Here is a 25,866-nt window from a genome sequence, read left to right as displayed (position 1 = left end):
AAATAAAATAAAATAAAATAAAAAAAGAAAAGGTTAATGAGCAGAAAAGTCAATTTAATTATCATTCTTACATGGGTCCCCCTGACAAAATTAGGACCAGCGTGTACATACTTGTCAGGATATACAACAACTTCAGACTTGTGACACTTCAGCAAATGACATTAACATGTGCACTATTCATCTGCTGGTCTAGAGGTAAGGAACAAAGGGGTGTCAACAGGACTCCCCTAGATTCTGCCCTGTAGAACCCAGCTGCTGGATCATTCCATTGATGTGGTAGATTGTTCAGAGAGAGACGCCCAGCAGGTCCTCTCAGAGCTGCTGGTATCAACATGCTTCTATGCACTTACTCGGGTCCTTGCCTTTAAATGGTTGATGGGGACTCAGGCATCTTGAAAACCCTCTGGTTCCGAGTGGGGCTGAACCGGGGTAGGCTGGGGGTGTTAGCTATGGAAGGGAGCACAGGATCAAGGGCCCACAGCCCGCAGAGCTCTGGAGAATACAGCTCTATCACTTACACAGCTCTACCCACTGGCCTCAACATACTTTTGCACTGAGCTCTCCTTGCCCTTCCTGTGCCCCACCCCCAAAGACAGGTATTCCCGCATTTTACAGTAAAGATACTGATGCTGGCAGGACAGCCAGTAGCAAAAACAAGATCCCTGGACATCTCATCTACTGCTTTATCCACAAACCCTGAGGCCTATTATAAGTGCATGAAGTCTCCTAAGTCCTAGAGAATCATTGTACTTAGAAAGGTTTTATAAGAGGAAATGGTTTAACATGGACTTATCGTCCCTGTGGCATGTTATGCTTCCTCTAAATGCAATGTCAAACCCAGGTGAGGGGCATCCCACAGGGTCCCAGAAATCCACAGGGTCTCACTGTCCACTTCCAACGTCCATGTCCAAGGACCAGCAGATGCAGGTGGAAACGGCTGTGTGCACGGAATCTCCTGGACCAGCAGTGGTGCCCAGTGTGAGGACTCCTGGCACAGCCATGGTCAAGGCCGCTAAACAGACTGGAGGCTGAGTCTGCAGAGAAAGGGGGCCCTGAAGGAGCCCAGGTATAGGTGCCCGTTGTGCTCATGCACTTCGCTGACGTAGGAGGCCACCTGCCCGTCGGGATCGTGCAAGCTTCTCCGGAAGGCCCCGCTGTCGCTGAGTTCTAGAACGAGGCTGTACCGTGGTACAAACTTCATCACAGTCTCCTGACTAAACAGCTGGGAGGGAAGCACAGTGTAAGGAGAGGTTAGCTTCTGACCAAGACAGTGGTGTGAGCAGATCTGGCCTGCTAAAAACAAGACCACAGGCCCAAAATGGAGTCAGTTATGCTCAGCCCCACATCACTAAACTGAGACATAACTTACTTACAGCTTGGGTTCTCCCAGAAATGGAATCTTAAGCCAGTCCATCAGGAATCACCTGATCTGTACTAGTGAGGTAATCTGCCTGCCATCCCCCTAAAGGAAAGTAGCTTGGTGATAACCAAACTGTTTTTTGTCCGTTGTAACCTCCTTGTTCCTCCTCCCTCCTGCCTGTGAAAGTCTTTCATTTTGTACCACTCCTCTGAGCTCATTTGTATCTGCTGGATTGGATGGTGTCTGACTCATGAGTCACTGAACAAAGCCAATAAGCCCTTTGACATTTTTCATTTTTGTTTTTCACAGATCCCCTCACCATCTCGTAAGGGCCCAGCTCTTCCAATGACAGGGAAGCTGCATAGAACAGAAGCAGATTAAACCAGTTCCCTGCCCTGGCACAGGGCCTGTCACCCCCCAGGCCTCCCCCACTTCTGCCCCCGTGCAGAGCAGGCCAAGGAGCCTCCTGTCGCCTGCATCCAGAGGCAAGGCTAGCCTGGCACAAGGATGGCAGCTTTCCAACAGCCCTCGCCACGGTACCCACCACACCCAATGCAGGCGCCACTCTGGATGACCTGGCTGAAGGGTTCATGACTCCTCACATCCGAGGAAGACACAATATTGAAGCAAGCCCACACTGACATGGAACCCAGAACACTGGGTTAAAACCAGCACAGCCTAACCAGAATAAATGCCAAGCGCTCAGACTAGGTTTAAAATATTTCCATGTGCAAGGTGCAAATGATGGAGATTTGAGAGTGGTTCACGTTAAAGAGAAAAGACCCGGACGGGTGAAATGAACGTGTCCCTGCCCCCCAGGGCCCTGGCAGCTCCGCTTGAGGCCAGTGTAGAGATAACCTCCACGATGAGCATGGCACCCTCTAGGAGCCCCATGGCTCAGCCAGGTCAAGGGCCACACGGGGCTACTGAAAGGTTTTAAGCAGAGAAACCAGAGGGTAAGATATGCAATTTCTGGCACAGCAGGACACGAGGGAGGAAACAATGACAGTATGCTACTGTGTAAGACCAGTGAATGAAAGTCAATAGGCAGATGTCTACCTTTCAATGTAAGGGGAAACAGCCAAACAACTGTAATGTCCAATGAATAATGTCTCCTAGTCATTGGAAAGGTCCAAGCAGTCACACAAGTTGACTGTCCTAGAAAGTTGTATGGCAATCAAAGTTGATTATAGCTTAAAATACTTCATAAGGCTTCCCACGGCCCATGAAATGCCACCTCACTTCAATGCTAGGTCCTCCCTTCTCTGTTCTCTCCATCTTATCCCTAAGACATCTCATCCCCTCTCCTGAGGGTGGGGGGGAGAGTTGCTTTCCCAGAAAGCTCTCAAATCTCCACCCTGATTTCCAACCCCTGGTGCTGACCCTTGTCCACCCAGACTTTCTAACAGCTCTTCAAACTTGACAGACCCCCTGGCTAAAGAGACAGGGCCCTGGACACCAGCTGCTGATACTGAGACGCTGGCCCTCTCACCTAATCCCTTCTCTCCAGACCCTGCAAGCCCGGCACCACAGGGTGTTATCATGTGCTACGTATGTACCACCCCCACCCCAGGCTCTGCCCCACCATCTTTCCTGGCTACAGCAGGCTCCTCCACACCAGGCTCTTCACAGCACGTGGAGTCGTGCTACAGGCTGCTCCCCACACGGCAGCTAAAGTTGTCTCTTTAAAACTTTCTTTGTACTACATCAGGCCCCTTCTGAATAATTCAGTCAGGAAGTGGCCTGTAGGGCCCAGTAGGGTAGGTGTGTGCAGAGGCTGGAACCACAGTGGTCCAGACCACGAGTCAGTCCAAGCAAGGTGAGGGAGAGTCCACTCTAGGGGAAGGGAGAGGGCAGTGGCACGGAATAGGGCACCGAGCCCAAGCAGGGTAAGACATGTTCCCGCAGTGGGGTGCCCTGGCACAGGCTGGCAGAGCCCAGGCAGAGTGAGGATGGTGTTTACCTGGGGACAGCTTGGCACAGGCATCAGAGCCCTTGAGAGGAAAGGCAGGCGCCTCACATGCTTGGGAGGAGGGAGAAGGCCCAGCGTGGGATGCCAGAGCCCTAGCAGGGGCTGTGTGATGGGGAACACAGCCACAGATTGGTGACACCCAGGAAATCTGATCAAACAGGTATGAAGGATAATAGGATCCAGGTGTTTCACTATTAGAGAAGGGTAGTACTACTATGGAAGTGGAGAAAACTAGAATAAATCCTGTGGTACGAGACTAGAAGCCAAAATACCAGCATTACTTAGAGTTTTCAATTTAAATAGATGATGAACAAATGAACATATGTGTAAACACGTACACATACACCATATATACAGTTGACCCTTGAACACCAGTCTGAACTGCAGCAGTCTGAACTACCTATATGCAGATTTTCTTGATCAATACAGTGCTGTAAATGTATTTCCTCTTCCTTATAATTTTGTTAGTAATAGTCTTTCTCTAGCTTACTCTATTGTAAGAATACAGATAACATACAAATTATGTGTTAATCAACTGTTTGTTACTGGTGACACTCCTGGTCAACAGTAGGCTGTTAATAGTTAAGTCTTTGGGGAGTCAAATGTTGTATACAAATTTTTGATGGCATAGGGGCCAGTGCCCCAACCCCCGTGTTGTTCAAGGGTCAAACGTATTTATATATGTATGAATATACACACATATGTTCCCCGGCTTTGTCTGTTGAGGGGGACTAGGGGCAGTGATCTGCCAAAAGCCATGAGCACATGTAGCACCAGATCCCCTCCAGAAGGAACCAGGGCTCCTGGAGAAGCGGTCAATTACAGAGCTGGGGCATGATAAGCCTGAACGACATGTGGTGACACAAAGCGAGGAACCACTCCAAAAATGGTAGGGACATGTGCAAAGGTCAAGGAGCCGCACTGAAGGGGCTCCTATTGGCCATAGCCAGACAATTTGAGCCTCAGAATAAATAATGTCAGTAAGAGATTATAAACCACCGAAAAAAATAGGCAACCATGAGATCACACTGATGTTTGCTTATTTAGAAAGCACCTCCCCACAAATACTTGTTACTTACAAATAGAAAAAGAGTGATTTCACAATGGAGAAGCCCAGCATGCACCGCTGAATCAGGTGGCCAATGCTGCCACCACCAGTATGGGACAAGCTGACCTCACGTGCCCCCTGACAGGACGTACTGAGAACACAACTTCCGTGGTCTTCCTGCCAGAGTTGTATAACCTAAATCTAATCATGAGAAATGCCAGATGACCCACATGGAGGAACATTCTACAACATAACTGACCTGTAATTCTCAAAAAGATCAAGACTGAGGAGCTGTTCCAGATTGAAGGAGAATAAAGAGACATGACAACTGAAGGCCACACCTCAGCCTGGGTTGAATCCACCAGGGCAACTGCCCAAACCCTGATGATGACAGGGCATCAGGTCAGCAACTTACTTGCAAATAGTTCAGGGAAAGAAATTCTTTGTACCCTCTTGCTACTTTCCTAAGTCTGATACTGTCTCAAAACGAAAAACAAACAAAAATCCTCCATGACTTCAACTGTAGTTAGAATACGATCTAGACTCTGTCACGTCTGCAAGGCCTGTGGTCCTCTCCCACTGCTCTTGACCTGCCTCAGGAAGGTGCGGAGCTCTCCTGTGCCAGGAACACGTGTCACTGCTCCAGCCCCTCCCTGAACACACACCGCTTCCACAGTCATTTCTGAGCACCCCCCGTGTGCCGGACACGGTTCTAGGTGCTGGGAACAAAGGAGCGATGGAACAGAGAAACACCTGCTCTGATGGAGCATGCATTCTGGCGGGGTGGGGGGTGGGAGACAAAGCACCACCACCACCACCACCACTTCACGGTGCGAACATGGACAGGTACAGAAAGAGAACACCTACGCTAGTCAGCCAAAGGTATTATATGCATATTCCCGTTACATGTTTTCAGTACCTAATGAAAGAAAATGATGCTGTTATTCTTCCCACTTGAAAGATGGAGGAATTGAGGCAGAGAGGTCACATCATCTGCCCAGGGTCCCCTAACTGGCCTGGCCTTCTTCAAAACCCGTCTTAAAAAAAAACAACAAAAAAACAAAAAACAAAAAAAACCAACCCTGTCCTTCCTCCTACCTCACCGTTCTGCCTCCTCCCAGGTCACAGTGGGAACAGATGCTGGCTCTGGAGCCAGTGAGGCAAAGAGGAGGAATGTATTATTTTTGAACAGATCAGGATTTTCCACAGTGACCCACAGAACTTGGAACAAAACTGAAGGCCATGGGCCAGCCTGACAGAACAGGGGCCTACAGCCCCTCAGCAGGGCCCAGACACAGGGCCCAGCATTGTACAGACTCAGTAATTGCTGCCTGGTACCTTCCAGGGCCTTAAGTTACGATTATTTTAATATCTATTCACTATTCAACATCCAATCTCCGTTCCAAACATCTGTTCAGCCTGTGAAACGGAGCTTGCTAGAAATGAAGATTTCTGCATGATGGAAGCGCCCATATCGGTAGCTTCTTCATCCACAGTGTAAAACGTGGAGAGCTACACTGAGTGCATTTCATGGAAGTCACTGGCGGAAAGCTGTCTTAAAGGGTCTGTGGCTGGCCATTGGTGAAGGTGGGTGATTTTTTTGGTCATGAAAAAGAGTTTGGTGTGCTAAGAGGTCAAAGGTCAAGATCCTATGGAGATGGGGGAGTATGATGAACAGGAAGGTTTCAGCAGGCAGGAGGAGCCAGGGTGGGATGGCATCCAAGGACAGTGCATCTCCATGTGTGGCCACAGGAAGGCGTGCCTGATAACCATTTGAGGAGGAGTAGCAGTGTGGTCTGCGGGGGGGGGGGGGGGGCCGGAGGCCAAGTTGCAGGGTCTGTGGAGAGGGGAGAAGGCCTGAAACAGCCATCACAAAGAGGCAGGTGTAATTAACAGGACATGATGGTGAGGGTGATGGTAAAAATACCCAGACAAGGAAGCCAGAAGGGTAACATCAAAGGGTCCAAGTGTTTCAATTTACATTTCAGGCTGAGGCATAAAATGTATTTTGAAGAAGTTACTAAAAGTCAGGTGCCTGGGTGGCTCAGCCAGTTAGGCATCTGATTCTTGAATCTTTATTTCAGGTCAGGTCACGATCTTAGGGTCATGAGACTGAGCTCTGTGTCGGGCTCCACGCTGGCTGTGGAGCCTGCTTAAGACTCGCTCTCCCCCCTCTCTCCCTCTGCGCCTCCCCTCTGCTCACTTACACTTAAAAAGTCACTAGAAGTACTAAATATTATAAGCAGCACAAGAATTTTTACAGCTACAAAGGTCAAAAAAGATCATAATTAGATGCATTTTCATTTTGGTTTTTGGAATTATAGTTTTCATAGTTACCTTAAAAATCATTCTTTTAATAAAGGGTCTCTCGGATAGGAAATCCAACATAGAAAACCCAGGGTTGGAGCGAATGGTTGCCATGCCAACCCAGTACCCTCCAGAGCTGCTGGGTCGGATGTTGTCTGGAAATCCAGGCAGGTTCTCCACGAACAGATCAGCCCCTCCCTTCATCAGGCCCGACAGGTAGAATCTGAAAAATTCACCCAAGCAAGTGGTGAGCAGTGGCCCCCAAAGTTAAAGAAAACCTTTTGCCAAGCACCAAAATGGTCTTAGTCCCAACTGATTTACAACCATAAATGTGTCCACCATGAAGGAAGACACGAGCTGGTGAAAGGGGCCCTCACGAGTCCGGGGCACAGCCAGAAGCAGTAGCAGGGAACCGGCCCACCCAGTAGGGAAGGGGACCCAGGATGTGTGGTCTGCATTAAACCAAGACTCTCCCAGACTGCAACTTTCAAGCAGACTGAGATGGAAGAGAAAGAAAAGGCATCCCTGAATTTTATTGCTTCCATTATCACACAAAGGAGAAGGTGCCCTGCCCCATCTCCGATCACGTAGCTCGACATCTCCCAGCAACCTGGGCTGGGCCACAGCGTGCTCCAGTGCACCCCCAAAAGCTTAGCAGGGGCCACACTCACCTTCTTATCCTTGCCATTGTCGTCTCAGCCACCAGGACAAAATCCTCCGCAGGAGAAAGCTGCACTCCGTTAGGGAACCGCAACTGGTCCAGTAAAACCTTCACTTCCTTGGTCTCCGTGTCATACTCTAGTAGGCTGTGGGGCGCCAACAGCAAACGTTCACACGGGAGAGTCCGTGGCCCCTGCCACGTTGGAGTCTCGCTCCCCTCTGAGCCTCAGGCAGGGGGCCTGCGGAGGGGATCCGCCTCATGCTGCAGTGACAAGGCCCCTGGTGGTCCTCTGCCCAGACCTGACTCCAGACTGGCCCCTGGGGGCCTTCCCATCCAGAGCAGACCCCAGGCATCCTCTTCCAGAAAACCCCGTCAGTTTTCTCGCTGAGCCAGCAGCTGGCTCGGCACCAGGGAGAGCCCCCATGGCTGCAGCCTCAATGGAGTGCCCCTTCGGAGGAATGACCTGAAACCGAGGCCAGCCTGGGAGGTGTCACCCAGAGTGCCTAGAGCACATGCTCAAATCGACCAGCCTGTTTTAATTTCATTTTTTCACAGAGAAAGTGAGAACATCTTGTTCTGTGTTGCATCCATCACCCGTTTCCAGAAGTCATGAAAGTCTTATCTCAAAAGCTGCAATATTATGCTCAGAAAGACTCCAATGACTCCCATAAATAAGCCCTGCCGAAGTCACCCTGCCTGACTGGTGACCTCACCGCGCAGAAGATCCGAAATGAACTCACCGCCCATCATCCGTTCCCTCCATAACCAGAAGCAGATAATCTCGTCTCTGCCATTTGCTGCTAGAATCCGTAAAATAAATCTTCCTCCCATCCTGAGTTATTGTAAGATCATTCACAAAGGACATTTTCCTTCCCTCGATGGGTGTCTCCGAGGAAATCAGCAGTTTCACTTCACCTAAGGCAGGAAGAAAGATAAGGAGAGAGGGAGGAAAGGAAGGAGGGGCAAAGAAGGAAAGAAAGAAGGAAATAATAATGAAAGAAAGAAGGAAGGAAAGCAGGAAGGAAGAGAAGACCTGTTTTCATTCTAAGAACTTGTATGTCAATAATTTCAAAGTCTCAATCAGCTTACCTGATTTAAAAGGAAAAACTAAAATGAGCTTCTCTCCATGTCATATGCTAGTAGATTCATTCCCTCTTCCAGTAAAAAACAGTGTTTTTCTTTCTTTCAGCTATTAGGTGATTAACGTTTTTACAGTGACTTCTTTAATGGCAAAATCCTCCCTCTTGAGGACCTCTTTCTTTCACCAAGACCAACTGATTTTTAAAAATCTATTAGGAATCTTAGGTGAAAGGCAACTGTCTTCCAGTTTGCTTGAGAGAAATACAAAATGTTCCATTCATGTGGTTTTAAATATGGAAATAGTGACAGTGGCAAACTTTAAAAACAGGAGAATAATCATTTATGGAGTGCTAAACTGCCTCCATGTACAATCTTATTTAAACTCTCACACAATCCCACAGGGCAGGCACTACCATTAGCCCTGTTTCATGGATGAGTAACCTGTGCACAGAGAGGCTAAGGCATCTGCATAGTCACACAGCCAGCAAACAGCAGAGGGGGGCCACCCAGAGCCCCAGGCACCCCCCACGGTGACAAATTCCTGCATCGTACAAACTCCCCTGCAGAAGCACATACAGGGAGAAAAATGGGAGGAGGAAGTGGACAAAGAACAAATGAAAAGACAGACGGAAAACAAACAGGAAGACAAGACAGAGACACAGAAAAATAAAGATAGAAAGAGAAGTTCTAACATTTTGAAGAATAGACCCTGTGGCTAAAACACAAACAGGAGATTAGGGTATTGACCATATGGGGTCATGAGTTACATGGTAGCTGATATGTGTAGGCAATACTTCAAGGACTACTCAATGACTAAGAAAATATTAGAGTCTCCAGTAGACTGTACTGAACAAATTCTATTAAATCTACTTACGTACATATTGTTTAAAACATCTGAAAACAGGGCACCTGGGTGGCTCAGATGGTTAAGTGTCCGCCTTGGGTTCAGGTCATGATCCCAGAGTCCTGGGATCAAGCCCCACGTTGGGCTCCCTGCTCAATGGGGAGTCTGCTTCTCCCTCTCCCTCTGCCTCTCCCCCTGGCTTGTGCTCTATTTCTCTCACTCTCTCTCTCAAATAAATAAATAAAATCTTTAAAAATTTTTTGAAATCATCACAGAAGGAAGTAAAACATTGATACGTACGTTTCCAGGGATTTACTTCAAATAGTCCCTTATACGCATCAGCCACAAAAAGGGTTCCATTGGGCCCTGCCCGGATGCCCAGGGGCCTCCCACAAGCAGGCTCATCATCTCGGGTTTCTAGGGAAACAAATGGATAGGAATCAGTGGCTGATCCCAGATTCTACCTGTGTCTCCAAGTACCTCATCCACCCCTTCCTAAATACACATCGTGCTGTTCAGAACAAAAAAAAAGACTATGGCATTAGAAACAGACCCATCCGCCAGTATTCCAGCCCCCTCAGAACTTACGACAACTATCTGGTGTATCCAGAGGGACCACCTGAGAATATGGATCTGAACATGTGAACAGCAATTGGTACCTAAGAATCGCGTTCATATCAGCATCCAGAGACTTGAAGAGTTAACTGAGGGACATCATCAGGACCCAGGACCCAACCCTAGAATTCCCCCAGGACCTCAGTTATTGTGAGTTTAATCCCAATTGCCTGACCTGAATACTCTGCTCATCTAGGGCCTTGGCAGTTTTCCCTCTACCTGGCTTAAAGGTAGAGTTACTATTTTATTCCTCAGATTAATGCCTCTACCCTTTTTAAACCTGTGGCAATGCATATTTATTGCAGGTGTGTTTACTGCCAGGCTCTGTATGCAGTAAACAGATGCAGGGATGCTTCTGTAAGCTGCTTACTGCAGAGCTGCTTACTGCAGGGTGCTTACTGCAGGGTGCTTAGTGCAAGGTGCTTAGTGCAAGGTGTTTTCTGCAGGGGCACTTACTGCAGGATGCTTACTGCAGAGGTTCTTAGTGTGGGGTGCTTACTGAAGGGGAACTTATTGCAAAGGTGCTTAGTGCAGGGTGTTTTCTGTGGGGTGCTTACCGCAAGGTGCTTTCTGTGGGGTGCTTACTGTAGGGTGCTTACTATGGGGTGTTTTCTGTGAGGTGCTTACTGCAGGGGTGCTTACTGCACAGGTGCTTGGTGCAGGATGCTTAGTGTGGGATGCTTTCTGTGGGGTGCTTACTGAAGGGGCACTTATTGCAAGGTGCTTAGTGCAGGGTGCTTTTTGTGGGGTGGGAAGGGTGCTTTCTGTGGGGTGCTTACTGCAGGGTGCTTACTTCAGGATGCTTACTGCAGGGTGCTTTCTGTGGGGTGCTTACTACAGGAATCCTTACTGTAGGACACTTACTATAGGGCCACTTACTGCCAAAGTACAGAGTGGAAAAGGCAGGTTAAAAAAACGAATGTAGAGGATGATTCCATCACAAAACCAGAGTACCCATGAACAGCTATGCACTAAAATGTTCACAGTTATATCTGTGAAGACTCTGAGATGACTTTTACTTTCTCCTTTGTACCTTTGTACAATGAAAATGCATTATTTTTACAAAAGCATTCTAGCTATTAAAAAACAATAACTACTAAGAAACCTGTGGGCTACCAGGTTTTAAACAGTGAGATTCTTCTGCTCTAATTTCCCCAAACCTGAGTGACACTGCTGAAATTCCTGAGCAGGAATGACGCTTCAGCGTAAACATAGTGACAGGGCCAACTGCTCTTCCATAGCAGCACTCTGACAATGGCTATTAACCTTCTTCAAAGTGACCTCAAGGTGAACACAGGCCACTGTGGAATGGCGGGGTGCAGGGCCCGTAAGGTAACTGGAAGGTGCAGGGGCCACCACCTAGCTGGCAAGCTGCACCTGCACGGTGACAATCAGGTACCATGAGGTCCAGGGACCACACGGCAAATGAAGAGCTGGTGGTAACGCCCAGGTCTGGCTGTCTGCCAGGTTGGTCAGGGGCTCTTCTTCTCCAAGGGTCAACCTGACTTCTAGGGAAATTTAGCTCCACACAGCCTATTCAGCACCTTTCTCAATGACCACAGACATATATCAGGGGGTGCCGTCACTGACTTACTGCATGGGCCTGAACCAAACCGGGCGATGGTCTCTATTTCACCATTTTCAAGTTTGACGATCCGGCCATCTGCCGTACCAGTAAACATCACATCTGTTTAAAAAAATAAAAAGGGAAAGAGAGTTACTAGATTAGCCTAAGAACTGTGATCATACCAGCCTTCTACAACAGAAATGGCTTGTTTGTATTTTTCATCTCTAGAAAGAAAATGGCAACTTTGAAGATGAAGGAAAAGTGATGTCTGGGTCCTTAAAAAGTCCTTAAAGCATGCAGTGATAAAACCATGGGGGCCTGGGGCACTGGCACATGGGCTCGAACCTGACATTGGAGCAAAGGTGCAACAGACACCAGTCAGTGAAAAAAACTGTGAGGATTTTCCACTCTCAAAAGAGCACGGACTCTCAGGCTAACACTCAGCAGTCAGGGACATGTGTTCATGTCTGCCTCAGGTCAATGTCTGCTGCTCACACTGATTATATTCCACTAAAGGGGAAGAACTGTGAAGAAGTCCCTCAGGAGAAAACTAAAGCACATTAAGTGCTCAGTTCATCAGCCCATGTACTACAATTGGAACAATGGAGAGATTACCATGGCCCTTGCACAAACGTGACGTGCAAATTCGTGAAACATTCCATAGTTTTTGAATGTATATGGGCAAACTCTAGGGCAACTACTAACACAATTTTTTTTAGAAAAAGCATAATTGATTTGCTAAGCAAGAAGACAAAATGGAATCATATAAAATGGTCAGTTAAAATTATAAAAGTAGCTACACTTGTGGTGAACACAGCATAATGTATAAACTTGTAAAATCATAAGTTGTACACCTGAAACTAATGTAATACTGTGTGTCAACTATACTAAAAAACAAAACAAAACAAAATGAAAAAACTATAAAGGCAGTGAGTGAAGACAAAAGCAGGAACAAAAAACCAAAGGAACAAATAGAAAACAGTACCAATTGTGGTAAATATTAATCTAACTATATCAATTATCACTTTAAACATCAATGGTCTAAATATACCATTAAAAAACAGAGACTCTCAGAGTAAATAAAAAAGTAAGACCCAACTATGTTTTGTCCATAAGAAACCCACTTTAAATATAAAGACACACACAGATTAAAAATAAAGGGATAGAAGAAGCTATACCATGCCAACACTAATCAAAAGAAAGGGAGTAGCTATTTTAATCTCAGAGCCAACTTTAGAGAAAAGAACATTATCAGGGATAAAGAAGAACATTACATATAATAAGTGGTTAATCTTCCAAGAAGACATAGCAAGCTTTAATGTGTATGTGCCTGATAACGAATCATCAAACTCCATGAAGCAACGCTGATAGAAATACAAGGAGAAATAGATAAATATAAAAGTTGAAGACTTCAGCATCTATCAGAAATGGAAAAGTTCTGGGGCTCCTGGGTGGCTCAGTCGTTAAGCGTCTGCCTTTGGCTCAAGGCGTGACCCCAGGGTCCTGGGATCGAGCCCCACATCGGGCTCCATGTTCTGCTGGGAGCCTGCTTCTTCCTCTCCCACTCCCCCTGCTTGTGTTCCCTCTCTCACTGGCTGTCTCTCTGTCAAATAAATAAATAAAATCTTAAAAAAAAAAGAAATGAACAAATCTATAGACAGAAAATCAATAAGGACATAGTTGAACACAATAGCACCATTGATCAACTGGATACAACTGACATCTATCAACTGCTCATCCAAATACAGCAAAATACACATTTTTCTCAAGCTCACATGGAACATTCAGCAAGACAGACCACAATCTGGGCCATAAAACACAGCTCAACAGATTTAAAAGAACAGAAATCATACATAGCTCTCAGACCACAATGGAATTAAAATACAAATCAATAGAGAAAGATGGCTGGAAAATCCTGAAATACTTGGAAAAGTAACACACTTCTAAATAACTCACAGGTCAAAGAAGAAATCTCAAGAGAAACTGAAGAACATTTTGAACAAAATAAAAATGAAAATACAACTTCTCAAAATCTGTGGGATGCAGTGAAAGCATTGCTTAGAGAGAAAGTTATAGCACTGAATGCACATATTAGGAAAGAAGATCTAAAATCAATCATCTTAGCATCCATCTTTGGAAACTAGAAAAAGAAGAGCAAAGTAAACCCAAGGTAAACAGAAGAAAGAAATAATAAAAATTAGAGTAGATATCAATGAAATTGAAAACAAGAAATCAAAAGAGAAAAATCAACAAAACCGAAAGATGGTTCTTTGAAAAGATCAATAAATGATAATCTATTAGCCAGGCTAACTTGTTAAAAAGAGAGAAGAGTGTTCCCCTTTCTCCACATCCTCTCCAACAACTGCTTCCTGCCTTGTCAATTTTTGCCATTCTAACTGGCATAAGGTGGTATCTCAATGTGGTTTTGATTTGAATTCCCTGATGGCTAATGATGTTGAACATTTTTTCATGTGCTGTTAGCCATTTGTATGTCTTCATTGGAAAAGTGTCTGTTCATATCTTCTGCCCATTTTCTGATTTGATTATTTGTTTTTTGTTGTTGAGCTTGAGAAGTTCTTTATGAATCTTGGATATCAGCCCTTTATCTGAAGTGTCATTTGCAAATATCTTCTCCCATTCCGTGGGCTGCCTCTTTGTTTTGTTGACTGTTTCCTTTGCTGTGCAGAAGCTTTTTATCTTGATGAAGTCCCAAAAGTTCATTTTTGCTTTTGTTTCCCTTGCCTTTGGAGACGTGTCATGAAAGAGGTTGCTGTGGCCGATGTCGAAGAGGTTACAGCCTATGTTCTCCTCTAGGATTCTGATGGGATTCCTGTCTCACATCGAGGTCTTTCATCCATTTGGAGTTTATCTTTGTGTATGCTGTGAGAGAGTGGTCAAGTTTCATTCTTCTGCATGTGGCTGTCCAATTTTCTCAGCATCATTTATTGAAGAGACTGTCTTTTTTCCATTGGAAGTTTTTTCCTGCTTTGTCGAAGATTAGTTGACCACAGAATTGAGGATCCATTTCTGGAGTCTCTATTCTGTTCCACTGATCTATGGGTCTGTTTTTGTGCCAGTACCATGCTGTCTTGATGATCAGAGCTTTGTAGTATACTACAGCCACTTTGGAAAACGGTTGTGGAGGTTCCTCAAAAAGTTAAAAAACAGAGCTACCCTATGACCCAGCAACTGCACTACTGGGTATTTACCCCAAAGATACAGATGCAGTGAAAAGAAGGGCCATACGCACCCCAATGTTCATAGCAGCAATGTCCATAATAACCAAACTGTGGAAGGAACTGAGATGCCCTTCAACAGAGGAATGGGTAAAGAAGATGTGGTCCATATATACAGTGGAATATTAGCCATCAGAAAGGATGATTACCCAACATTTGCATCAACATGAATGGAACTGGGGGAGATTATGCTAAGTGAAATAAGTCAAGCAGAGAAAGACAATTATCATATGGTTTCACTTATTTGTGGAACATGAAGAATAGCAGGGAGATCATTAGTAGAAGGAAGGGAAAAATGAAGGGGGGGAAACAAAGGGGGAGACAAACCATGAAAGACTACGTACTCTGGGAAACAAACTGAGGGCTTTAGAGGGGAGGGGGGTTGGGGAATGGGATAGGCCATTGATGGGTAGTAAGGAGGGTACGTATTGCATGGTGCACTGGGTGTTACACGCAATCAATGAATCATGGAACACTACATCAAAAGCTAATGATGTACTGTACGGTGACTAACATATCATAATAGCAAAAAAAGGGGGGGAGAAAAAACAAAAGAGGAGATACAAATTACCAATATCAAAAATGAAAAACAGAATAGCCCTACAGACCCCATGGACATAAAAGGATAATAAAGGAATATCATAAACAGCTGTATGCTCACAAATTTGGTAACCTAGATGAAATAAACCAATATTTTGAAAAACACAATCAGCCAAAACTCACAGAAGAAGAAATAGACAATTTGAATAGGACTGTATCTATTGAAGAAATGCTTTCCAAAACAGAAAAACCGTAAGGCTTTCACCAATGGGTTCACTGATGAATTCTACCAAACAATTAATGAAGAAATGACACCAATTCCCTACAATCTCTTCCAGAAAATAAAAGAAGAGGGACTACTTCCTAACTTATTCTATGAAGCTAGCATTAGTCTAATGCTAAAATGAGACAGTCATTACAAAAAACTACACATCAAGATCTCTCATGAACACAAATGTGAAAATCTGGGGCACCTGGGAGGCTCAGTTGGTTAAACATCTGCCTTCAGCTCAGGTCATCGCAGGGTCCTGGGATCGAGCCCCATGTCGGAGCTCCCTGCTCCTCCCTCCTGCCTACTTCTCCATCTCCCTCTGCTCCTCCTCGTCCCACCCCCACCCCCTGCTCGTGCTCTCTCTCAAATAAATAAATAAAATCTTAAAAAAAAAAAGAAAGAAAATCACTTAAGTAATCTATAATATCAACAGGTTAGAGAAAAATCACATGATCATATCTATAGATGCGGAAAAGCATGTGACAAAGTCCAATACTTATTTAGGATAAAAACTTTCAGCAAATTAGGAATAGAAAGGCACTTCCTCAACTTGAACATCTACAAAATACCTACAGCTAACATCATAATTATTGGTGACGAACTTGGAAGCTTTCTCACTAAGATGAGGAACAAAAGCAAGAATGTCCCCCCCTCACCATTCCTTCACAATACTATACTAGAAGTCCTGGTAAATGCAATAAGAGAAGGAAATAAAAGGTATACTGATTGAGAAAGAATAAATCTGTCTTTGTCACAGATGATATGATTGTCTTTGTAGAAAACTGGAAACAAACTGAGGGCTTCAGAGGGGAGGGCGGTGGGGGATTGGGATAGGCCGGCGATGGGTAGTAAGGAGGGCATGTATTGCATGGTGCACGGGGTGTTATACACAAGTAATGAATCATGGAACTTTACATCAAAAACTAGGGATGTACTGTATGGTGACTAACATAATATAATAAAAAATTATTACAAAAAAATCCCAAAGAATCAACAACAGCAACAAAACTCCTAGAACTAGTAAGTGATTATGGCAAGGTTTCAGGATTCAGGGATAATATGCAAAAGTCAATTACTTCCCTATATACCAGCAATGAACAGGTGAAATTTAAAATTAAAAACAGAATAGCATTTACATTTGTACCCAAAAGAATAAAATATTTAGGTCTAAATATAGCAAAATATGTACAAGATCTATATGAGGAAGACTATAAAATTCCAATGAAAGAAATCAAAAAACTAAATAAACGGAAAGATATCCCAGGTTCATGGATAGGAAATTTCAATATTGTGAAAAGGTCAGTTCTTCCCAACTTGATTCACAGATTCAAAGCAATCCCAATCAAAATCCCAGCAAGTTATTTTGTATATATCCTGAAATTGATTCTAATGTTCATATGGAGAAGCAAAAGATCCAGAATGGCCAACACAATATTAAAGAAGAACAAAGTCAGAGGTTTAACACCACTTGACTTCCAGACTTACTGTAACGCTACAGTAACCAAGACATTGTGGTAATGGCAAAAGAATTAGAAAAATAGTTCCAGGTAACAGAATATAGTCCAGAAACAGACCCACATAAATTAGTCAACTGATGTGTCACAATACAATCCTACATAATGTATTGTAATACAATGGAGCAAAGATTGTATTTTCCCCAAATAGTGCTGAAACAACTAACAACCACATGTAAAAAATGAATCTAGACACAGACATTACATCCTTCACAACGGTTAACTCAAAATGGATCACAGACCTGAATGTAAAACACAAAAGTATAAAACTCCTAGAGAAGAACATAAGAGAAAATTTAGGTGACTTTGGGTGTAGTGATGACTTTTTAGATACAACAGTAAAGGCATAATTCATGAAGAAAATAACTGTTAAGTTGGACTTCATTAAAACAAACTTCTGCTCTGTGAAAGACACTGTAAGGAGAATCAGAGAACAAGCCACAGACTGGGAGAAAATATCTGCAAAATATACCTCTGATAAAAGGACTCTTATCCAAAATATACAAAGCATTCTTAAAATCAACAATAAGAATATGAACTTAATTTTTAAAATGGCCAAAAGGTTAGATACCTCACCACAGAAGATACGCAAATAGAAAATAAGCATGTGAAAAGATGCTCAACATTATATTGCAAATTGAAACAATGAAATACCACTACACACCTATTAGAATGGCCAAAAATCTAAAACACAGACAACACCAAATGCTGACGAAGATGTAGAGCACAGGAATTCTCATTCCCCGCTGGTCAGAATGTAAAATGGTGCAGCCATTTTGGAAGACAGTCTGACGGTTTTTTATAAAACTAAATATATTCTTACAATCCAGCAGTTGTGCTCCTTGGTATCTACCCAAATGAGCTGAAAACGTACGTCCACACAAAAACCTGCATGTGGGTGTTTATAGCAGCCTTATTCATAGTTGCCAAAATTTGGAAGTAACCAAGATGTCCTTCAGTAGGTAGATGCATAAACTGGTACATTCACACATGGAGTATGACCCAGCAATAAAAAGGAATGAGCTGTGAAGCCATGAAAAGACATGGAGGGACCTTAAATGCATATTAATAAGTGAAGGAAGCCAATCTGAAAAGGCTACATGCTACATGACTCCAATTCTATGACATTCTGAAAAAGGCAAAACTATGGAGACAATAGAAAGGTCAGTGCTGCCAGAGGTTGCGGGGTGGGTAAGGATAAACTGGTGGAGTACATAGGATTTGGGGGGATTTTTAGGGCAGTGAAACTACTCTGTATGATATGATAATGGTGGATACATATCATTCGTACATTTGTCCAAACCCACAGAATACGTAACACCAAGAGTGAGACCTAAGGTAAACCATGGCCTCCAGGTCATGACATGTCAGTGTAGGTTCATCTGTTGTAACACATGTTCCACTCTGATAACAGAAGAGGCTGTGTATATGTGCTGGTGGGAGGGGGGGACGGTATATGATAAATCTCTGTACCTTCCTCTTCATTTTTCTATGACTCCAAAATGCTCTAAGAAATAAAATCTATTTTAAAAAATTAAAGCATGTTAATTGGTGATAAGTCTTCCCCGCACCCTCCTGAGGCAAGTGCCTCCCTCCACTGTCAGCTACATGCCAGCCATCCCCCAGGACAACTTCCAAATGAAGCTGGGAAGCAGTGGCTCCCTGGGGACATCCCTGTGGTTCACACCTACAGGGGGGTAACAAACCCCCACTGTGCCTAACCAGAAATGTCACAGAGAGAATAGCCAACTCCTTTAAGGGAAAAAGGCAAGCCACAGAGCAATGAAGTGTCAGCCCAAGAGGAAGGGGAGGGGACAAAACAAACATTCCCTTTGCAAGATAACAAAGAAGATCACTGTAACTCCTTGGAGTTCCAGTTTTAAGTAACAATTTGGTTTTTCACCCAAAAAATAAAATTTGTGATTAATAAACATCAAAGTCTTTTGAAGAGAAACACGAGGTTCTATCATGAAAGGCCTAACGCTCTTACAATTTTGAATGCCAGCCAAACAAACCAACAGTTGCAGAAATGCCCCAGATTTGGGTCCCACATCCAACAGCAGGGGAAAGAGAAATGGTCCGTGCCACTGGGGGACTGCCCAAAGTGAAGCAGCACATGGGAGGCAGGAAGCTACCACTGCTTCACGGAAGCACACCATACTGCAGAATGAGGGCCACGGAAGTACACCATACTGCAGAACGAGGGCCACGGAAGCACACCATACTGCAGAACGAGGGCCACGGAAGCACACCATACTGCAGAACGAGGGCCACGGAAGCACCATACTGCAGAACGAGGGCCACGGAAGCACACCATACTGCAGAACGAGGGCCACGGAAGCACACCATACTGCAGAACGAGGGCCACGGAAGCACACCATACTGCAGAACGAGGGCCACGGAAGCACACCATACTGCAGAACGAGGGCCACGGAAGCACACCATACTGCAGAACGAGGGCCACGGAAGCACACCATACTGCAGAACGAGGGCCACGGAAGCACACCATACTGCAGAACGAGGGCCACGGAAGCACACCATACTGCAGAACGAGGGCCACGGAAGCACACCATACTGCAGAACGAGGGCCACGGAAGCACACCATACTGCAGAACGAGGGCCACGGAAGCACACCATACTGCAGAACGAGGGCCACGGAAGCACACCATACTGCAGAACGAGGGCCACGGAAGCACACCATACTGCAGAACGAGGGCCACGGAAGCACACCATACTGCAGAACGAGGGCCACGGAAGCACACCATACTGCAGAACGAGGGCCACGGAAGCACACCATACTGCAGAACGAGGGCCACGGAAGCACACCATACTGCAGAACGAGGGCCACGGAAGCACACCATACTGCAGAACGAGGGCCACGGAAGCACACCATACTGCAGAACGAGGGCCACGGAAGCACACCATACTGCAGAACGAGGGCCACGGAAGCACACCATACTGCAGAACGAGGGCCACGGAAGCACACCATACTGCAGAACGAGGGCCACGGAAGCACACCATACTGCAGAAACGAGGGCCACGGAAGCACACCATACTGCAGAACGAGGGCCACGGAAGCACACCATACTGCAGAACGAGGGCCACGGAAGCACACCATACTGCAGAATGAGGGTGGCCTGCCACAGTAAGCTGCTCAGAAATCCTCATGCCATTTTCAGTTCTTCAACTGCTCATTAACTGTGTTTTGATTCCTGAGCTTAATCTTCATTCTAAAAGGCAGAAAATGCCTAGTGGCTAGAGGCTCAAGACAGAACCAGACCCATGTCTAGTTCTTAGGTTTGGGCAAGTCTGAAGCAGATAGTTAAGTTACCCTTAAACATACCCACCAAAGTCAGCTTCAAACAAAACAAACAAAACAAAACAACAGTGGAAATACTGAGAATCATTTGTATTCTTTTTTTTTTCCTTTTAAGATTTTATTTATTTATTTGAAAGAGAGTGAGCGAGCATGAGCAGGGGGAGCAGCAGGCAGAGGGAGAGAAAAAGGGAGAAGCAGACTCTCCGCTAAGCAGGGAGCCCAGGCCCCTGGGATCATGACCTGAGCCGAAGGCAAACGCCCAACCCCCAACTGACTGAGCCACCCAGGCACCCCTCATTTGTATTCTTTTCATGGAATCTATGCAAAGAAAAACTGAATGAAGAAACAATGTCCTATCAAGTAATACCTACCTTTGATAAATGAGCTAAACATCAGTGTATTTTTCCTTTTTCCTTTCAATTTAATGGGCCTGACACTTTGAGCAGAATAAAGTGCTCCACAGACATGAACTCAAAACCACCCAGCACTGAAATGGCCGGTAACTCAGAGCCGAGGGGTGTCTGCTTGACAAGCACCAAGCATCTGCGGCTGAGGGCCCCCCACCCAGGAGCAGGGTGCATCGCGCTGCTCTGGCAGAATTCCCTCATCAGGGAACCTTAAAGTTCCAGGGCTTTACTCACCCCCAATATTTGCTATGGACTCTGGCCCAATAAGTTGATTTTCAAATAGCTTTTCCGCCTGTTGTAACTTCGTATTTGGTTGCAGAACACCAAGCAAGAGAGGGGGTTCTTTGAAGCTGTAAAATAATGCAATTATAGGGATTTGTCTATAAGAAATACATGAAGAAAGTGTTTACTGAGGACCTTCATGCATAACTCTCCATTCTTTGATAAAAAGGGCATGTTGCAATAACATCCTTAGTTGCCAGAAACACAAAGGTTAAAGAAAACACCATTCTAGGATATCAGACAAGGTCATAGTATTAAAAAAATGAAAATATGATCATGGCTTATGCAATAACTTTGGTAATCACCTGAGAGCATCTGGGGCCTCCACTTACCTGAGCTCCAGTCACAGTCCAATGCCCGGGGACAGGTTAGACCTCCTCCCACCCTCTGATTCACAGGCCCCGGCATTTATTCTCCCAGTGTCTGCCCAGTCATTAAAATCCAACTGAGACAGAGGGGAGTGGTGCTGACATTTCACAGCTGATAGCCTTGCTTCCTACTTCACAGAGAAGAAAGAAGAAGCGTGAGGAGTTTGTCCTGGGCATGGTGCCACCAGCCCGTCATCCAGCACAGATGCGTTCTGCCTCCCACCTGTCCCTCTCAGGGCCCAGCCTGGTTTCTCTCTGAAGCTAGCTTCCACTGCACCCTGGACCCTTCCCCTGACAACAGACTCAGCTCCAGGGACCCTCCCTCTCTGCTGGTCCTTCCCAGCCTTCAAATCCTGCTGGTGGCACCCTCAGAAGACAGACATGGTTGAAGCCCTTCTCCCCATGTCCTCTGTCACCACCCTGGTCCAGGCCACCATCTTCTCGCCCTGCTTCCTCTCTTGCTCCCTACAGTGTATATCCTCAACCCACCACCGTGCACCTTATGAAATACAGTCAGATCACAGCGTTAGGCTCTCACAGCCCTGCAACAGCCCCATTTCAGCCAGAGCCTATGGCCTTGCAAGGGTGCCCTTCCCCTTGCAGTCTGGCCAGTCACCTCTCTAAGGTCGCCTCCCCCTTGTTCACTCTGCCCTCCACAGGGCCCTCCCTGCTGGTTCCTGATCTAACAGGCACCTCCCACCTTAAATCCTTGGCACTAGCTCCTCTGTGCTCTGCCCTTTCCCTGAGAGGAGGCCTGCTCTGACCACCCAATATAATACTCCAGACCTCCCCCAAAAGCCCCACCCCTTACCCCACTTTGTTTTTTCTATAGCACTCAGCGGCTTCTCACTTCTCTGTTACATGTATTACATCTGTCCCCACTAGAACGCATGGCCCATGAGATCCGGGATTTGTTGGTGTTTTTCACTGCTGTATCTCGAGCACCAGACATACAGGAGGCTCCCAACAAACACTGTGGGAGGGAGGAAGAAGGGAAGGAGGGAACAGAGAGGGAGAATATCTCCCAATTCCTTCCCTACTTTGCCCTTAAGCAAGGCAGTTTCCTAGCCAGACCACCAGAGTGGGAAAACCAAGAGGGAAGGGGTGACTGAGGCTGTGGAATGATGAAGACGCTTCCCTGTCTTGCCCAACCCCTCCCTTCCCAGCAGAGCACTTCACTTCCTACTGCCTCCTCTGAGTCAGGTGTGTACTTGCGACACAGCAAAATTTCCTCTGAATTAAACTCTCCCACCACCCCCCCCTTCACTCTACCCTGCCTCCCAACTATGGCTTTCACTTGCTCTAAAAACAAAAACAAAAACAAAAACAAAACAAAACAAAACAGAACACTCTTGGTTTAACTAGGAATTTTATTTCCAAAGGAAGACAGCAGGGCTGCAACCTACATACTTTGGTGAGAAAAGCCTGGGCTATGGAGATGGACACAGCTGGGTTCGAATTCTGACCTGGGGAAGGTAAGCCCTCCCAAGGTGCATGTGAAGACTGAACAACACAAACAAGCATACACAGCCCAGGCATAAAGGACAGCATACCTGATACTTAGCCGCCCCTTTCTGCCCAGTCCCTGGACCTTGCCTAATTCCCTACACAAAGGAAGTTCTCAAGAAATGATTGTAGCATCAATCTAATCAGTACATCGTGCACCGTCCCTGCCAATAAGCAGCCTGAGTATTATCTTAATAGGGGCGCCAGAAGAAAACTTGTATGAGCAAATGCGCAGGATGAGCAAGAAGGGGCCTGACTCCTGCAGCCTGCGCAGCAGAAGCATCAAGGAAGAATGGCCTCAGGAAGGCCAGCCAGGCCACGTGGACCCTTGTTAAAGCCCTTGAACTCCTGAACTCTTATCAACTCCCTGTTAACTCCCAAGTCCTGCTAACTCATATTAAATCCCATTAACTCCATGTGTCAAATGTATCCTGAAAGAACTGACCAACATCCTCCAGAAATCAGGATGTCATGTATGTCCTATGTACCACAGTCCCCCCATCTTCCAAACAAAGAAGAAGGTTGCCTTGCATGGCAGGTTTTTGACAAAGCCCTACAACCTTCCTGGTGACTGCTCCCTAGAACTGAAACCAACTGCATAATAATCCATTCTGGAGGGGTCTGCACCCCTCTATTTTTCTCTGCGATTTCTTGGCGATTGCTAAGTGTGGTCTTAGTTCTCCTGGGAGGTCATGTACACCAGAGGCAGACTCTCTGAGGCACTTCCGTCAGCCACCCTTCTACCTGGCCAGTTGGCCTGATCCTGTTCCCCACCACACCCGCTGGTGGAGAGAACAAAGGTGCGGCAGAAGCTGGGAGCTCTGCTCTCCCGTCATCATCAATACTGCACCACCGACTGCTCCAACGGCGCGTTTCCCCCCTCCTTGCTTTTTCTGCTCTGAACAGAGCTTGAAAGAAGCCCTTTTTGCTGTTGTCATTAGCACTTTCCTCCAAACCCCAGGTCATTTTGGTTCTCCTACCTCCTCCAGTCTTCTGCTTTTGTTCTGCATTCTGGGGTCGCCTCTTCCAATTTTTGAGCAAGTCACTTCCTAAGTCTGAGCACGGGCGAGATCCCTGTCAGCCACCCTGGTTTCTCTGGGCTTCTCCTCCCTTCCCTTCTCATGAGGCTCGTTTATTCCACAGACAGAACACACTGTGTACAACTTCAAATCCTTAGTGGGCCACTTTCCCTTTCGGTTTCTTGTCAGGAGCACACACCTGTCTTTCCTTTGAATTTCTTTACTCTTTCCACATATAAATTCACCTTTACTGAGATCAAAGGTCTTCAGTCACTGAAGCTCCATGTTCCCCTGCTCTTTCCACTTTCCTGCTCTTCTCCAAGGCTAGCTCCCTAGCCCAGGTTTTGATCCCCAGCTGTGTACACAGTTCACATTCCCACCTTAGCCAACTAGATTATCCAGAAACCCCCAGGTCAGTTTCTATTTGGGGTGGGTTGAGCCACATCCTTCTACATGTTGACAGGGATTAGCAAGAGAGAGACTCCCTATCCCCCACAATGTGTCCTGGGAGCCCCCCCAGACGGGACAGCCAGTATGCCCTTGGGCCCAGCTCAGCCAGAAAGACACATGGAGGGGTCCATCAACACACCAGAAATTAGAAGCCAACACTGTCATGGGTCTAGAATGCCTAGGCCTTCACCCAATCTCAATCTTATGCAAGCTAATTATGTTTTAACAGCACCTTGTACCTTTACTAATTCGAAATCCAACAACAAAAAGTGGACTCTTGTATACACATGTCAATCTAAGGTCAGAATTGTGTCCTCTTTATATCTCTGTATTCAGCTGGGTACCTACCTTAAGCATTCTAGATGCCGAATACATTCTCAGTGAATTGAGCCCAATATAAAGCCTTAATTTGTACTTATAAAACACCAACACATTATTCAATGTTATATTCATTCTATAATGGGACACGGTTCTCGCCTGAAGTTTTTAAACTCACTTAAAATAAACTTCTGAAAGCTTCACCTCTCTGGAAAGTTTCAAGAGGAAAGGGGAATTTACTTATCAAACCAGATTGCACAACTCTTTTGGCATGAGCTCAACATCGATGTCATAAATCATCACTGCATTAAGAGCCTGGCTCCACACCTACAAATGTGAATACATTTCATAGGGTGCCTAGGTATATACTACTTTTTTCAAGTTATAATGGACTGCAGATGCCCACCAATGAGAGGTAACTTAGGAAAAACAGAATACTAATTACAAGGCTTTTGAAAAATTGGTACTTATAAAATTTAAACTAGGTAACTTAAACTTAACCTTTGTGTGTGCTTTTGCCACTTCAAATGAATTCAGGTTAATTTACACATAAGCTTCTCTTATTTGGGATTTTTCTGGGTTTTATATGTGTTTGTACAGTTTTGTTTTTGAAACCGTATCATGAACAATACCATTCATATATTGTGTAACATCTGATTCCACACAAAACTCAGGCACTAAGGAAATCACAAATCTCTCTCTCTCTCTCCTAGTAACTTACCTTTCAGACCAAATTGGTTTGTTGTTACCCTAGACACTATCCCACCCTACCCTTGCCAAGCAAGCCCTCCCAAGAATGGCCGGGACAGCTCACCTGAGAGGCTGTGGGTCTATGGGAGAATCCAGCAGCAGCATGGCTCCGAGCAGGGGAACGGTGAGGGAGACAGCCAGCATCAAGAAGGTCACTCGGAACACGCGGTCACTAAAGGAGCTGCAAGAGATGGATTATACAAAGGCGATCAACAGAGGCTCAGCCTGGACAAGCTCAGCTGGTCTCAAAGCCTGTCAAACAGGAGCAGGCCTCTAGCCTGGTCTCACCGTGAGACCACCGACCTCTGTGGCTTGTGATGAAACTTTAGGACTGTTTGCCATGATTGGCAAACATGCCTCTGTTCTTTTTTTTTTTTAATCTTCCAGTTATTTGCCAGATATTCTGATAAGCTGTACCTTCAATCCTCTAGC

At 45.5% G+C, this 25,866-nt stretch overlaps 1 protein-coding gene and 1 non-coding gene across 3 annotated transcripts in view; one reads left to right on the top strand and one right to left on the bottom strand.

Moving 5' to 3' along the window:
* Nucleotides 1–33: 33 nt before the first annotated feature.
* The window catches only part of APMAP (adipocyte plasma membrane associated protein), a 37,420-nt gene continuing 11,587 nt past the window's right edge, over nt 34–25,866 (bottom strand). For both annotated transcript variants that reach the window (XM_034662359.1, XM_034662360.1), the window contains 8 exons: nt 25,499–25,615; nt 20,976–21,091; nt 11,482–11,574; nt 9,573–9,689; nt 8,089–8,263; nt 7,359–7,493; nt 6,718–6,910; nt 34–1,222 (listed from right to left, as the gene is read on the bottom strand). In XM_034662359.1, coding sequence (XP_034518250.1) covers nt 1,013–1,222; nt 6,718–6,910; nt 7,359–7,493; nt 8,089–8,263; nt 9,573–9,689; nt 11,482–11,574; nt 20,976–21,091; nt 25,499–25,615 — 1,156 coding nt within the window. In that variant the 3' untranslated portion in view covers nt 34–1,012. The remainder of the gene's footprint in view (nt 1,223–6,717; nt 6,911–7,358; nt 7,494–8,088; nt 8,264–9,572; nt 9,690–11,481; nt 11,575–20,975; nt 21,092–25,498; nt 25,616–25,866) is intronic.
* LOC117802841 lies at nt 12,019–12,122 on the top strand. The gene has a single exon (XR_004626361.1). It is a non-coding gene; the product is annotated as a U6 spliceosomal RNA (small nuclear RNA).

This window comes from Ailuropoda melanoleuca, chromosome 6 (assembly GCF_002007445.2).
Source record: "Ailuropoda melanoleuca isolate Jingjing chromosome 6, ASM200744v2, whole genome shotgun sequence".
Lineage (NCBI taxonomy): Eukaryota > Metazoa > Chordata > Mammalia > Carnivora > Ursidae > Ailuropoda > Ailuropoda melanoleuca.
This window is presented reverse-complemented; position numbering and strand designations above follow the sequence as displayed.